Source organism: Diplotaxodon limnothrissa, linkage group LG3 (genome assembly GCF_057381915.1).
Source record: "Diplotaxodon limnothrissa isolate DT_005_m linkage group LG3, D_limnothrissa_male_GT1.1, whole genome shotgun sequence".
Taxonomy (NCBI): Eukaryota; Metazoa; Chordata; class Actinopteri; order Cichliformes; family Cichlidae; genus Diplotaxodon; species Diplotaxodon limnothrissa.
The window spans coordinates 28,240,135-28,256,134 of record NC_140598.1 but is presented as its reverse complement, the minus strand read 5'-3'; the positions used below and the strand labels follow the sequence as shown (position 1 = coordinate 28,256,134).

Below are 16,000 nucleotides of genomic sequence, written 5' to 3'. Positions count from 1 at the left end.
ATCCCTGAGGTGCTCCTGTGTTGATGGTGATGCTGTTGGAGAAGCACCTGCCCACCCTCACCACCTGAGTTCTGCCAGTGAGGAAGTCCAACACCCATGCACACAGACGGCTGTTAAGTCCCAGATCCCTCAGCTTTGTGAACAGTCTGCAGGGCACTATTGTGTTAAACGCTGAACTGTAATCAACAAACAGCATTCGCACATAGTTACCCTGTTTCTTGTCCACGTGGCTGAGAGTGGTGTGTAGGACGTGGGCGATGGCATCCTCTGTGGATCTGTTGGATCTGTAGGCGAACTGCAGCGGATCTGTGGTGTCTGGGATGGAGGAGGAGATGATGTTCTTCAGCAGCCTCTCAAACACCTTCATTACTACCGAGGTCAGTGCAACTGAGGACTCTGGGAGGTAGCAAGGGAGTGTGAGCCTTAAGGTGTGAAACAGCTGAGTACTGCCTTTTATTCCTGAAGAAGGTATTTAACTGAGAGCCATGCTAGGCTCAGGAGACTCTGCTGACTGTCTGCCCCGTGATCATGCAGGCTCTCCACAAGCTTGGTTGTCTGTTCTTTGTGTGTTTGGATTAACTACCGCTCACTGCTCGTCTGCGGCTTTATTTAAATGGAAAACTTCCACAACGTACGTTTGAGAACCGAAAAAGCCAGGAAGATGCAGCAGACACCACAAACACACAACGTTTTAGTGTGTCAGCGTCCCTTCGATACCACATCCTTTGTTTTACTTCTTTGCTGAAGTTTCTGTAGAGGAACTGGAAACCACAGGAACATTTTCACATCCAGTTTAGAGTTTTACGTTAGTATTTGGAGTGGTAGCAGCATGCAACTCTGTAATTTGACATTGACAAATATGACATTTGACATATATCTTTGCCTTACCCCTCAAAACCTGTAGGAATTTCACACTGAAATTTACTGCATTAGCTGTTGCACATCCATATGTGCCCCTCCAAGGCTGTGCGTATGTTCCCCAACCAAAAATTGTATTTTAATAGGGACATAAAAATGAAAATCAGGAAGAGGTGGGAGACCTTCAAGTGAGGAGACCAAGTGGAGTATAAGAGAGCTGGGTATGAGCTGCAAAAGTCCATCAGAGCAGCAAAAAGGGCCCACTCGCAAAAACCTGAAGGCAACTATGTCAACCACAACACGCATAGCATGTGGCAGGTGATTAAATCTACTCAATCAACTACAAGAGAACCACAACTACCACAGACAACCGAGATGCCACCCTCCCAGACAGCCTTAACACCTTCTAGTCCAGGTTTGACAGACTGAACACAGAAACACCCTCAAAGGCCCGGAGAGACCCCACGGACACTGCCTTCCAGGTGACACTCACACAAGTCCCTAAAGCTCTGAACAAGGTAAACCACCACAGAGTTCTCCCAGAGTTCTGAAGGCCTGTGGGGAATAACTAACCTGTCAGTATCTCAGGCAATGACTTCAGGCCAGCAGCGCTCGCACCTACTGCCATGAAGTGCCTGATAAAACTGGTTCTCACGCACATCTACGACATGGTCCCAGACATTTTCGATTCATCCCAGTTTGTCTACCAATCCGCTCAATCAGTGGATGACATGGTAACAATAGCCCTATACCACACTCTGCAACATCTGGAGTGTAGCGGAACATCTGCCAGGATGTTTTTTCTGGACTAGAGTTCAGCTTTTAATACCATCCGTCCAAAGCTGACAGGCCCACTCTCATCATCAAAGGAACTGAGGTGGAGATCAGTGAGTTTTATAGAACTGGCACTTTGATTCTAAACAGGTATTACAGTAAGAAGGTTATTAAGGCAGCACAGTGGTAACATTGATGATGACAATATAACATTGGTAACTGATTCCTTGCACAGCCTCAGTCCACTTTGCTCCAATTCAGAGAGTAGGTGTCGTTTGAGGTGTCGTAGCTCATTTGATGGCTCATATTTCAGGGAGAACCCACTTCTGTGTGGACAAGAGCAAACCTTCATATTAGTGGGTTTGTTGGTGTGAGGAACTCAGATGATCATGTCCCAACAGGTTTATTTTGCTCATAATGAAAGGTGAGGAATCTCAGAATAATTATGCATAGTTATTTGTATAAAATATTGAATTTTTCATAGCTGTTCTGCTTTTTTTTAATGTAAACTCTTCATGTTTTACAAAAAAACTGTACGTGATGGAGGGGAATGGACATCATTTTTGGTTTCAGTCCGCTAAAAAACATTACTTTGACCAAAAATATATGGGACAGCTTCTGTGTCTGGACCTGGACCGTGGAGTGCCTGGTAGTGACCTCTGTTATGGAGTCTTTACCTTATAATATAAAGCACCTTAAGGCAACTGGTAGTTGGTTTATCACTGTAGAAATAAAACTGAATTGAAGTGATCGATAATCTATAAAAAAAAAAAGACCTGTGTTTAGTATTAAACTGCAGGAAGAGAGTAAAGATCAGTGGAGGTCCTGGGTCGGTTGCAGAAAACAGGTTCAGATCATAAACTGCGGCTTAAAAAGTTTTTTGATCACATTTTTTTAATCAAACAGGAAGAAAAGATATTCGCTGTTTGTTTTGAATTTACAGATGATATTTTGTAGATTAGCAGAAAAAAATCATATCCAGTGAAACATATTTTTAAAGTTTTTATTTTTCAGATATATTTATTACAGTGCTTTTACACCATTTCATTTGACATTTTTTTTTTTTTTTATTGACAGATCAGAAGAAAGGTAAAGCCCAGAGGAAACATGAATCAAATATCTCTGCTGTTCTTTAATGTCAGACTTTAATAAAAAAAATTAAAAAAAAACTGACGGTAAATGTTTTTCTCTGAATTGTTTGATTGATTTTGCTCATTTTATCTCCTCTTTTTCTCATATTAACAGAGACTACGTATTCTAAAGTATTCTGATTCTGATTAACAACACAAGAAAATAATTTCCATCAGTAATGTTTGATTCATGATACATTATTAAAAAATATGTTTGTTCTACTGACTTGGACAGCTTTAAAACAGAGTTTAGATCATCTTAAATGCTGATTGTTTTACAGTTTAATAATGTCTTCATAATGACATAATCAATTATTAATTTCCTTTTTTCTGTAAAATTAATAAATATATTTGATCAAAATACATTTAATAATCAATAAATGCACAGTCAAATAAGATAATTATTCTAAAATTTGATTTCCACTCTGTATATTCATGTTTATGTTAATGAGCTGCTGCCAAATAACACTGCATATCACTGCAGGACACAAGCCTTCTTTTTTATTTTAGCTGCAGAAATATGATCCACTCCAGCTCCCACTCCAGCTCCCACTCCAGCTCCCACTGAAGACCCTACTAAACCTCCCGTCACAGCTCCCACCGAAGCACCTACAATTCCAACTGTAGCTCCTACTGCAGCTCCCACTGGACCTCCTACAAGTCCAACTGTAGCTCCAGCAGCAGCAGCTGTGAAAAAAGCTGGAATACCAATTCCAGCACCAACTCCAACACCCAGTCCAAGAGCAGATCCTATAAGAACTGCAACCTTGCTGTCTTGATAAAACTTATTTTTCCGTTCTGCTCTGTATGTTGCTTCTTCTGGTGTCATATTTTCTTTGTTTATTAGTCGTTCCACCTCTTTCTTTATAGCCTCCTCTGCCTTATCAAACATTCGATTGCTGTAGTAGCTTCCTCCATTTTCCTTCACCATGGTGTTGATCTTCTCCAGCAGCTCTCTGACCTGAGCAGGATTTCTGCTTCTGTTGTTAAAAACATGATATCCTCCTCCACACTGATTGATGAACTCACTGAGAGCTGGAGTTTCAATGATGCGTTCCTTTATGGAGACCTTCAGATCATTTACATGGGTGAACAACACCATGGTGTAACAAGCGGCTTTGTCTCCAAACACATCCTGAAGGATTCTCACTGTTTCTTGTTCTTTATCTTCAAACTCTTCTGGATTGACCACAATCAGGAACACATGAGGACCAGGAGCAGCCAATGAGATGCATCTATTGATCTCTTTCTTGAACTGGTCTAAGGTGAACATGGTGTGAAACAGACCTGGAGTATCAACTACAGCCAGTTTTTGAGAGTCGAACAGAGCTGTTTCCTTCTGACACTCTAATGTCACTGGGGAAGTAGATGATATTGATCTAAATACATTTCCCTCTAAGATGGTGTTTCCTGCTGCACTCTTCCCAGCTCTGGTTTTTCCCACAAGAACTATCCTGAGGTCTGGTTCCACTTTTTTAAATGCTCTCTCTGCCTTTTCAAACATCTCATTGGTGTAGCAACTTCCTCCATTATTCTGAACCATGGTGTTGATCTTCTTCAGGAGCTCACTCACCTGAGCAGGGTCTTCACTTCTGTTGTTAAAAACATGATATCTTCCTTGACACTGACGGATGAACTCACTTAGAGCTGGATTTTTTATGAATGTTTCTATTGTGACTCTATCATACTCCAGATTGTCTCCACAGGTGAACAGGGCCATAGTGTACCGTGCTGCATCTCCTCCAAACGCATTCTGAATCTGCCTGACTGTCTTTTGTTCTTCTTCTGTGAATCTGTTCGCCTGAATCACAACCAGGAACACATGAGGACCAGGAGCAGCAAAGGGGATGGATCTACTGATCTCTTTCTTGACCTCCTCTTCAGTCTTACTGGTATCAAACAGACCTGGAGTATCAACTACAGCCAGGATTTGACCATCAAACTGACCTGTGTTCATCTGACACTTTGCTGTTGCTGTGGAAGCATTTGGTGTAGACATAAATACTCTTTGTCCTAAGATGGTGTTTCCTGATGCACTTTTCCCAACACCAGTTTTTCCGACAAGCACAATCCTGAAGTCAGCCTGTCTGAATATTTCACTGGTGTAGTAGCTTCCTTCATTTCTGTGAACCATGTTGTTGATCTCCTTCAGTAACTCTCTGACCTGAGAGGGATCCTCCATTCTGTTGTTAAACACATGATATTTTCCTCCACACTGACTGATGAAGTTACCCAGAGGTGGATTATTACTAATAAATTCATCAATGGTAACACTGTCTGCCTCTGGATGATCTCCACAGGTGAACAAGACCATAATATAACGTGCTGCTTTTTCTCCAAACATGTGCTGAATTCTTCTCACTATTTCTTTATCTTCTTCTGTGAAGCTGCCAGTTTGAAACACAACCAGGAACACATGGGGACCAGGAGCAGCAAAGCAGATGCATCTATGGATTTCCCTCCTCACATCCACGTCAGTCAGTCTGTTCTTAAACAGATCTGGAGTAACAACTACAGTCAGGATCTGACCCCCGAACTCTTGTGTTTTCTTCTGAAACTCTAAAGATGACCTTGACTCAAAACCATTTCTATTATTTCCTAAAATGGCATCTCCAATTTTGTTCTTTCCAACTCCAGTTTTTCCAAGAAGCACAATCCTGTACTCTGGTTTATCTGGTTCTTCTTGTTGTTCTGGCTCCTCTAGCTCTGCAGAAAAATATTATGAACATTTTACTGTTGTTGGTGTAAAAGGCACATTTTACTATTTTCTTTCTCCAAAATTAACATTTTTACAGATGAAAATCTGAAAACAAATATTTGTCAGCTTCCCTCAGTTGTTTTGCAGCCCAGACTAGGGCTTAAGTCACTGAATAAACAAATAAATAAATAAACAAACAAATAAATAAATAAAGAGAAAACTCTTTGACCCTGTGGTGGACAGAGAAACTGCTGGTTTCTGTATTTCTACACTTCTTCTTTTAGGCCAGGGGTGTCGGACTCCAGGCCTCGAGGGCGGCTGTCCTGCAGGTTTTAGATCTCACCCTGGGTCAACACACCTGAATAAAATGATTAGCTCATTACCAGGCCTCTGCAGAACTTCAACACATGTTGAGGAGGTCATTTAGCCATTTAAATCAGCTGTGTTGGAACAAGGACACATCTAAAACCTGCAGGACACCGGCCCTCGAGGCCTGGAGTTTGACACATGTGTTTTAGGCATTAGATGTTAAAATAAACTCTAAATCATTTCATTTTGGGAGGTTTAATAGAATCAGCTACATCTTTGGAAATAAGCCTAATTGGAATGGCTCTCTCCTAATCAGACACTTCTTTCTGAGAAACATTCCCAATGATCTTGGTACGAAGTGTTCAGATAAGAGGTACCCAGTGGTAATTGGAGCACTAGGTGTGGTGACTCCCAAGCTAGGAGAGTGGCTCCAGCAGATCCCAGGAACAACATCTGAGATCTCTGTCCAGAAGAGCTCAGTCCCGGGAACAGCTAAGATACTATGCAGGACTCTCAAGCTCCCAGGCCTCTGGTAGAGGACCCGAGCTTGAAGGACAGACCACCCGCAGGGGCACGAGGGGAATTTTATGGAATATGTATTTATTTAATTATTACAGAGAAACTAATATGAACTCCTTTTCCATGTAGTAGTGTATCAAATTAAATTTGGATAACATACATGCTTGCTATTACCTGTTTGAACTGTGAACATGAAACCTGTACAGAAGTTCTTCTCACGAATATTGTTTTCAGTTTTACTATTCAAAGTGCTAAAACTTTCTTTTCTCTAGTTTTAGTTTTTTGCTTTCAAAAAGTCATTGTGAAAGAAAATAATTAATATTTTAGCCAAATTCTCTTAATGCATGCTCAATCAACCAGGTAAGGAAATCCCCAAAAGTTCATTTTGTTCATCTGGACAAAAACACTACGTCCAGATCAACAAAATCAACTTTCTGGGATTTTGACATGAAGTTGACATAGAGTTATGTTCTCCTGAACATTAAGATTGCGTTGGTGTATTTTTTTTTATCCAACTAGACATTGGAAATATCATTTTTTGTGTCATATTTAAATGTACATTGAAAAAGTGAGTTGTCCTTACCCAGTAGAAGCTCTTGGTCAGACATGTCTGTATAGCAGTTTGTGTGTCACTGCCCGTCTTGCTGTCGAATAACTTCTTCTTTATCTCACGACTCTATAAGAGACTCTTTCTAGCCGCTTCTGCAGCTGTGGACTGTTGGAATGTTGCAACTTCCTCAGCATCACAGACCGCTCAGTCAAGTGCACTTCAGACATCGTTCTTACCATCACCAGCAGTTGACGGCTGACTTGAGGCAGATCAAGCCATTGAGTGACGATAAAAATCAAGGGATAAACCTTTTTTTGACAGCATGCCGCATGCTTCAGTTACATTATTAGTATGTTTGTTTGTGTTGATTAGAAAATGTATTTTAGTGCCAGACACTAAAAATTTTGAAATATCATGATATTGAAAAAGGTCCAAGGCTATTTTTTAGGTAAAGGTTGACAAGACTAGTTTTATCTTCATATTGTTCCATTTAAACCATAAAAGTAGACTTATAAAATGTTTAGAATACACTTTTCTTTCATGACAAACCATGTTCATTAAATTAAATTAATTATGTTATGCATTTAAAACTCTTATATGCAGATATTTTAAAAAAAATGACACAAAATACAGTCGTGGCCAAAAGTTTTGAGAATGACACAAATATTCGTTTTGACAAAGTTTGCTGCTAGACTGCTTTCAGATCTTTGACCCAGTTGTTTCTGTGATGTACTGAAATATAATGAAAAGCACTTCATACGTTCAAAGGCTTTTATCGACAATTACATGACATTTATGCAGTCAGTATTTGCAGTGTTGGCCCTTCTTTTTCAGCACCTCTGCAATTTGACTGGGCATGACTGGGCAATCAACTTCTGGGCCAAATCCTGACTGATAGCAACCCATTCTGTCATAATCAGTTCTTTGTCAGAATTAGTGGGGGGGGGGGGGGGGGGGGGGGGGGGGGGGGTTAGAGAGTGTGCCTAACTTAGGCATTAAGCTGTTTGGTCTTTGTTCCACACAACATATCACCAATTCCACGAAATCTAAATAAGCTGTATGTAAGAAGCAACACATGAAATACCGCAGGACCCACCATACAAGCTGGTTTACGGTTATTTAAATTAAAAAAAAAAAACATGTCTATGCAGATGCCCGAAGATTAACAACACAACCGCTATAACAGTTTAGCTTTTGTGCAACCAGATTTTCATATACTTACATTTGAAAGTGTTTTCCTCTCCCACTTTGACCACCATCGTTATCAGAAACAAATCTCCTCTATGACCCGCAATGAATCCTGGGATATAGTGGGACACGAAGGATACATCGGACCCATCCTTACAATTCGGGGCAAAGTAGGACGCATTTGTTGCCACATTTTGAGTAATCTTTGAATTCGGACAGCCTTTGTCGCGTCACTGTGACGTCATTACCTCCAAATATGGCATTTTAAGCATCCTTCCTCTGAATTCGGACACAGCTAATACCTGCAGCTCAGAATCTAGTGCAAAAAGATGTAAACACAGAGTACAGCCTGTCCATGTACGGACCGGGTGAGAAAGCCGAGAAAGAGAAAGCTAATTCTGATTGGTCGGGTCTGCTCTGTGTTTACGTCTTTGTGTGGAATCCGTGTACCTGCTCTCATTTGCTGTTTGATTGTTGTTGAAATGGTTTTGTGAGCTTTAATCTGAGAATCTGCCGTTTCTGGCAAAACACAGTTATATTTATAAATCAATTCAGGATTTAATGAATCGATTTCGCTTTATTCAAGCTACTCACCTCCCTTTTCCACCTGCATTTCAAATTGACCATGGCCAATCAGAGAGGTCCCGCCCCTGACTATCTCTAATTTGTTTAGTCCACCATAGAGGCATAATGTGTGTCTGTTGTTGCATTTGTGTCCAAATTTGTCGCACTCTAGAGCCCTGCCATGGACCCAAAATTTCAACGTTTTGGTCCCCTAGCCACTTAGTTATCACTTTTGCCTGATGGCACGGTGCTCCAGCGTGCTGGAAAATGCATTGTTCTTCACCAAACTGTTGTTGGATTGTTGGAAAAAGTTGCTGTTGGAGAATGTTTTGGTACCATTCTTTATTCATGGCTGTGTTTTGGGCACAATTGTGAGTGAGCCCACTCCCTTGGATGAGAAGCAGCCCCACACATGAATGGTCTCAGGATGCTTTACTATTGGCATGACACATAGCGCTCACCTTTTTTTGTCCGGACAAGCCTTTTTCCAGATGCCCCAAGCAATCGGAAAGAGGATTCATCAGAGAATATGACTTTGCCCCAGTCCTCAGCAGTCCATTCACCATACTTTCTGCAGAAGATCAATCTGTCCCTGATGGGTTTTTTTTTTCTTGGAGAGAAGTGGCTTCTTTGCTGCCCTTCTTGATACCAGGCAGTCTTCCAAAAGTCTTCTCCTCACTGTGTGTGCAGATGCGCTCACACCTGCCTGCTGCCATTTCTGAGCAAGCGCTGCACTGGTGGCACTCCAATCCCGCAGCTGAATCCTCTTTAGGAGACGATCCTGGCGCTTGCTGGACTTTCTTAGACGCCCTGAAGCCTTTTTAACATGAATTGAACCTATTTCCTTAGTAGCCACAATATACTTGCCTGTGTAGCCATTTTATGCAACACAATGATGGCTGCACACGTTTCTCAAGGCATCCTATGGACTGCTGCATCGCATATTTTGTGATAAAGTGGATGCCATGAAACTGTACCACAAGACTACATGTGAAAAATATTTTACTATGACTTTACCAGCCTCTATCCCACAGTGCAGTCTAAAAAAGCTTATCCTGTAGGACACCCACAAATCATTTACAACAACTTTGACAGGCTAGAAAATTATTTTGGCTTTGTTAAATGCTCAGTACTCCTAATTAGAGGTCTGTTTCACCCAGTACTTCCCCACAGGTGCCACAGCAAACTGATCTTCCCCCTATGTAGCATGTGTGCTGAAGAGCAGAACCAACACACTGCACACTGACAGTGGGAGGATGTTGTCGGGAACCTGGGCAAACAGACCTCTAGATGTGCTATGCCAGACCTTCCCAAAGTGTGGGGCAGAGCAATTGCGGGGGGGGGGGGGGGGGGGGGGGGGATATGAAAAGGAAAAGACAAAACAAAAAAAAGCTTGGACACTGCTAGCACAGGGCGCCTCCACAAACGCAAATCAGGAGATGAAGCATCGCTGAATATGTTTCCAAATCAACTTCATTCTAAGTCAAAGACTAGAAAATATGTTGACGCATATCTTCCCTTTGGCTTCACCTGCACAAGTGCCAAGGTAGGTCTCCCCTGCAGGATTGGTTTTCCCTTCGTCGGGAGCAGCGCTGGGCTCTTCAAATCACGGACAAACAGTATCGTACATTCTTGAGTTTTAGTTCACAAACACTTGTTGTAATAACTAACTACTCCTGACATTTTGGAGATGTTAGCTCTTTATACAGTAAAGTTACAGTGGGATACAAATAATATCAGGCTGATCCTGCCACCATTTATTCCTCCGGTTCAAATCACAGACAAACAGCATCCAACAGTTGTTTATGTTGTTGAACCTACCCATATGGAAAAGAAATAGTAAAAACTTATATGTGATTACTCATGAAAGTGGCCACTTTCTCATTACTTTCATACAAGTTTCACACAAGACAGATACAAACTTTATAAGATTTATATATATCTTTTCCATATGGGTATTTTGCAGAGGGATTGAAAAATGTATTGATAGCAATGTTGAAAATTATTACACAGGGAAAAAACAACTACATGTAAAATAATTACATCGTGACGCCTCTACCTTTGTAAATGGAGAGACAGTAGCTGCATGTGTGTATGTAAGTAGGGATGGGTATTGTTTAGGTTTTATCCGATACCGGTGCCAAATCGGTACTTTTGAAACGGTGCCGGTGCTTAAACGGTGCTCAAACCGGTGCTTAAAGAATGGAGAACACAAAATTGGTCCAAAAACCTCTCATGTTCAGCTGTTTTTTGTAAAAATATAACAATGTTAGCCTTTTCTGCAGCTATGGGGCATATATGGTATCACTCTTGGCTGGAAGCAGTGCTTAAACAATGGAAAAAACACAAACTTTGCCCAAAAACCTCTCATGTTTAGCTGTTTCCCTCTTTTTCTTTGGTCATTTTAGCCTTTTTGGCCTGGGTGAAGGGAGTATCTGCCATCAAACAAGAAGGCAGCCGCATGTAACTACTAAGGTGTTTGCTAGTTCACCTTACATGCATTAATGTAATAACGTGGTTAGCCTACTCAACGTAAATTACTCACGAACAACATTAAGCTACTCACGCAGAGAAGAACAGCTGCTGCTGCCATCATCATCCGTCATCATTTCTGCTACACTGGCAGGGCTAGGGGCCAGGACTCTCCTCTTCGGGTTTTTGGGGGATGTTGCCAACTCCAGGTCCGATAACAGGCACCACACCCGCAGTAGATGCGCTCGGTGTGAGGTCTTGCAGCAAGCTATCAAATACGGCGCATTTTTCGGCGCGGAGGGGGGGCGCGAACATTTTTCTTGTAAAACAAAAGCAGGCCCAGCAAAAAAAGTTTGGGAACCACCGTGCTATGCTATCCTGCAATAGGTGTAGGCTGCTGGGGGGATTCCCATGATGCATTGTGTTTCTTCTTCAGTCACCTTTCTCACTCACTATGTGTTAATAGATTTCTCTGCACTGAATCATACCTGTTATTTATCTCTGGCTGTATTCCACAGCAGCACAGCAAAGGACCACTGGGTCAGACCTGCTTGCTATGTGCGCAGTTATCTATGACACAAAGTTCACAAACTGCTGTGTTTACTATTTACTACAGCTGAGCACTTGATCATCCAAAGTTAAAACTTATTGCTACTGTTACATGTCCTCCTGAGGACCAAGGAAAAAATGTCTTTCACTTTAACACTTGTCTACTACAGAGGACACAATGAATAGGCTGGGTTTCAGGAGGACATAATCATGACTACGATGACCTGGATGACTGAGAACCTTCACAGACATAATCATGAAAAATGACAGTTATTCTGATTTTCCAGCTTTGCTTTGAAAATCATCACAGGCTCCTTATTCCTGGTATCACTCAGGTATTTCCAGGTAAAGGTGGAGCCTGACAATATTATGGGTATAGGAGGAAGTAAAGTTGAGTGCAGGTGGATGTTTCAGTGAAAACGAAGTCTGAGACACAGTGAGTAATAGAATTTTTTCTCTTAGTTTAAAATGTCATTTCAAATGTTTATGTACTGCTCTGTGCATGTAATCACTAGATCAACAATAAGCTCACATCTTGTTTGAATCCGAGTTGTATTTGCTGTTAAACATTTCTGATCTTTGGAGATTTTTAAAACCCATCTGAGGGATTAAGGAAGCATAGTCTTAAACAGAAGCCTCAGGTACACCATCAGCCTCTTCATGTGTCTAACTGCTTTTCCCCACTCAATGACATGCCTGCAGGGGATCAAACCCCAGTAATCGGTGATTCTGTTCTGAGACATGTGAAGCTAGAGACACCAGCAACCATAGCCAATTGTGGTCCACGGGCCAGAGCAGGCAAAACTGAGGGAAATTTAAAACTGCTGGCTAAACACAAATGGAAATTCCATAAAACTGTAATTCACATTGGCAGTAATGACACCTGGTTACATCAATCGGAGGTCATTAAAATCAATATTGAATTGATGTGTAAATTTGTCAAAACAAACTGTGTAGTTTTCTCTGGTGTCCTCCCCAATCGGACCAGGAGTGACATCTTTATGACATGTTTAGCCGCATGTTCTCCTTAAATTGCTAACTGTCTGAGTGGTGTCCAAAAAATGATGTGAGCTTTAGAGACAATTGGGGAACTTTAAAACAGAGTTAAAAGGGAGTTTTTCCTTTGCACTGTTGCCAAAATGCTTGCTCATAGGGGGTCATATGATTGTTGGGGTTTTCTCAGTTGTTTTATTGTAGAGTCTAGTTTACAATATAAATTCCCTTAAGGGAGATGTTGTGATTTGGCGCTGTATAAATTAATTAGAACTGAATTTAAGTGAACTGAAATTTAAATTGAATTTGTAAGTAATTATGCTTTCTCCTGACTTTAACTCAGTAAGGGTCCACTGCAGTCTTCCCATATGGAAAAGATATATATAAATCTTATAAAGTTTGTATCTCTCTTGTGTGAAACTTGTATGAAAAGCACACAAGATACAAGAAAACAGATATAAGATCCCTTGAAAAATTATACAATGAAACTTGTATGTTTTGGATACTTACTAAAACAATATTTGAAAGTAATGAGAAAGTGGCCACTTTCATGAGTAAATCATGTAAGTTTTTACTATTTCTTTTCCATATGGGTTTGGTTGGCTGTCTATAACAAATTCTGTATTAGTCACATTTCCTGCACAAAACCACTTTGGTCACCTGTGTTAAACTAAAAATAACACGTACATGCAAAGGTAGGGAGGAGCAGTAAGAAACAAAGTCAACTAACATTTATTTCACCTGAATGTGACCTCACTCACCCCATCCTGAAAGGTTGATATCAACCTGAGTGTTGATACGGTTATCTATGACACAAAGTTCACAAACTGCTGTGTTTATTATTTAATACAGCTGAGCACTTTATCATCCAAAATAAAAACTTATTGCTGCTGTTACATATCCTCCTGCGGACTGTGGGAAAAAAATCTTTTACTTTAACACTTGTGTTTATTAACCCTTCTAACAAAATCCACAAACATTTTCCTTGCATTATCATGTTGTTTATTACAAATGTTATTTATCGCATTTGATAGATTGGGTGTTTTTGGCAACTTTTTGTTAATAACAGTGTTAATTTTTGACAATGAAAGAGTTTTGTCCATAACATTTTGAAATTACCATTTTTTTTCTCTCAGAAACTCATGTATCACATATGATACAAATGGCATTAAAGGGTTAAGGATGTGCCTACTCACACGCTAGCTCCTGCGGCCATTGGTATAAAGAACATTTAGCAAGTGCAAAAGCACACATCCTTGAGGAGAGCCAGTGAAGTAGGAATAATACTGTCATTCACTCTCACCCTCTGAAACCTGTCTGTTAAAAAAAAATCTAAAATCCTACAGTATTTAAAAGTAGAATGGGAGGCAGACCCTTCAGTTTTCAGGCCCTTCTTCTGTGGAACCACCTTCCAGTTTGGATTCGGGAGACAGACACTATCTCTACTTGTAAGTTTAGGTTTAAATCTTTCCTTTTTGCTAAAGCATAGAGTTAGGGCTGGATTAGGTGCAAAACTCTTTCAGTCAGTCAGTCAGTCAGTCTCATGTTGTGTTCATCCTGCCTTCCTAATAAAAACGATCTTCATCCTTCGCCAACCCCTGAGTTGTGCATTTGGGTACTCTCTTTTCCGCATTCACCCAGCGACCCCCGACAAAATGACAACTCATGTGCCGACACGCAATGATACCAGCCGAATCTGAACTGTATGAGTTGCAGCAGGCACCACTCTCCGTTTTGAGGGAGAGCTGAGGTGGAAGCCTAATGTCTCACATATGAAAACTCTCTCTCTCTCTCTCTGTTTTTCACTCGCCCGCTTTCTGTCGTGGGTGTCACTCCTAAAAACTTCCCCTTTTCCCTAAACAACCAAATGTCACATGTTGCCTTATCATTTTTTTTTTTTGATTGGCTGACATGGTAAACTCTAACACCAATAGGGAAGGGGTGTATTTTCTTTTTCTTTTTTCACTTGCAAAGGGAGAGTGTTTGCTAGCGCTGTCTGTAGAAAACGCTGTTTTTACCGTCCTTCCCACAGTAAACTATGGAAGCCCGTTTCCGCCACTAAAAAAAAAAAAAGCTAGTATCCATAACTCGAAATTTCGAGTTATTTTCTCGAAATTTCGAGTTAGCTCTGCCAATCAAAAATATACGTGAATGCGGTCGCTTTCTTGTTACCCGGAAGCATATGGCTCAGGACCGCGCACTCAAAAACGGATCCCAACAAATTAAAGTATGTTTGCTGATAGTAACACCATGTGATTCAGCTAATAACACAGGGATTTCATCATTTGTGAAGCCAGGCTGAAAACACTCAGCAATCTGTGCATTCACGACTGGATGTAATACCGGTAGCTTAGCTGTAGCATTTGTAGCTGAGGGCTTCAGCTTCCGGGTAACATGGAAATGACGTCATTCACGTAGATTACTGATTGGCAGCGCTAACTCGAAATTTCGAGTTGCTTTTCTCAAAATTTTGAGTTAATATGTCGAAATTTCGAGATAATAACTCGAAATTTCGAGAAAATAACTCGAAATTTTGAGTTATGGATCCTTTTTTTTTTTTTTAGTGGCGGAAACGGGCTTCCATAGTAAACACCACTGTTTTGTTCAGAAAAAAACATCGCGTGTATTTTTTTATCATAACTCTGGTTTTACGTGGCCCATCGACACAATTGAAAAACTGCTATATAGTTTGAAGTCCGCACTTTTGACCCAAGTTGAAATGGAGACTCTGACGTGCTGCATCTTGTAGCTGTGTCGTAGTAAATTGGTCATGTGATTTTGACGCGCCGGCACGTCCCGCAACCCCAGAAGGTTTATTAATGGCAGGACTTCTTTAATCAGTTTTGTAGGAATGGGGTCTAAAAGACATGTTGATGGTTTGGAGGAAGTAATTACTGAAGTTAAATCAGAAAGATCAATTGGAGAAAAAGAGTCTACATGAATTTCAACGGTACTAAAAGTAGCTGTAGATAATGTTAAATCTGTGAGATGATTATGGGTAGTGATGTGCGGATCGATACTGAAATAGCAATTCCTCCGATACCAATCATTCATGTTCTAGAATCGATTCTCATATTAAAATATCGATATTTTAGTAATGTAGGGTAAATTTGTAGTTTATCATTAACAAGAACACAGTGGAAAGAAACTATACCATTTAGATTGTCTACATTGGAAGGAACTACTTCCTCTTCCGCCTTTAATAGTCATGTGCGAAATACGGCTGTATAAATGTGTTGCAGCCCCTTGGCGTGCGCACTCACAACAATGGCTGGGTGTAAATGGAGTAATGTGCGGACGTATTTTACCTCCACAAACAGCCAAGATGCGGTTTGTGATACATGTGGCAAGAAACTGAGGTGTTCTGGCAACACCATTTACCTCGTCAAACACCTC

At 40.8% G+C, this 16,000-nt stretch overlaps 1 protein-coding gene across 1 annotated transcript; it reads right to left on the bottom strand.

Moving 5' to 3' along the window:
- Positions 1 to 3,237: 3,237 nt before the first annotated feature.
- On the bottom strand, positions 3,238 to 6,896 carry LOC146635216 (GTPase IMAP family member 8-like). Its single transcript, XM_085345312.1, has 2 exons — positions 6,872 to 6,896; positions 3,238 to 5,468 (listed from the first exon to the last, which is right to left on the bottom strand). The coding sequence occupies exons 1-2, from the start codon at positions 6,894 to 6,896 to the stop codon at positions 3,238 to 3,240; spliced, it is 2,256 nt and encodes a 751-aa protein (XP_085201438.1).
- Between the last annotated feature and the right edge of the window lie 9,104 nt (positions 6,897 to 16,000).

What these genes read in the sequence shown, in the direction of transcription:
- LOC146635216 (XM_085345312.1), bottom strand. Translation starts at nt 6,896, where the DNA reads ATGTCTGACCAAGAGCTTCTACTGG. An exon ending in TGACCAAGAGCTTCTACTGG is followed by an intron (nt 5,469 to 6,871) that starts GTAAGGACAACT and finishes ATTTTTCTGCAG; the next exon opens with AGCTAGAGGAGCCAGAACAA.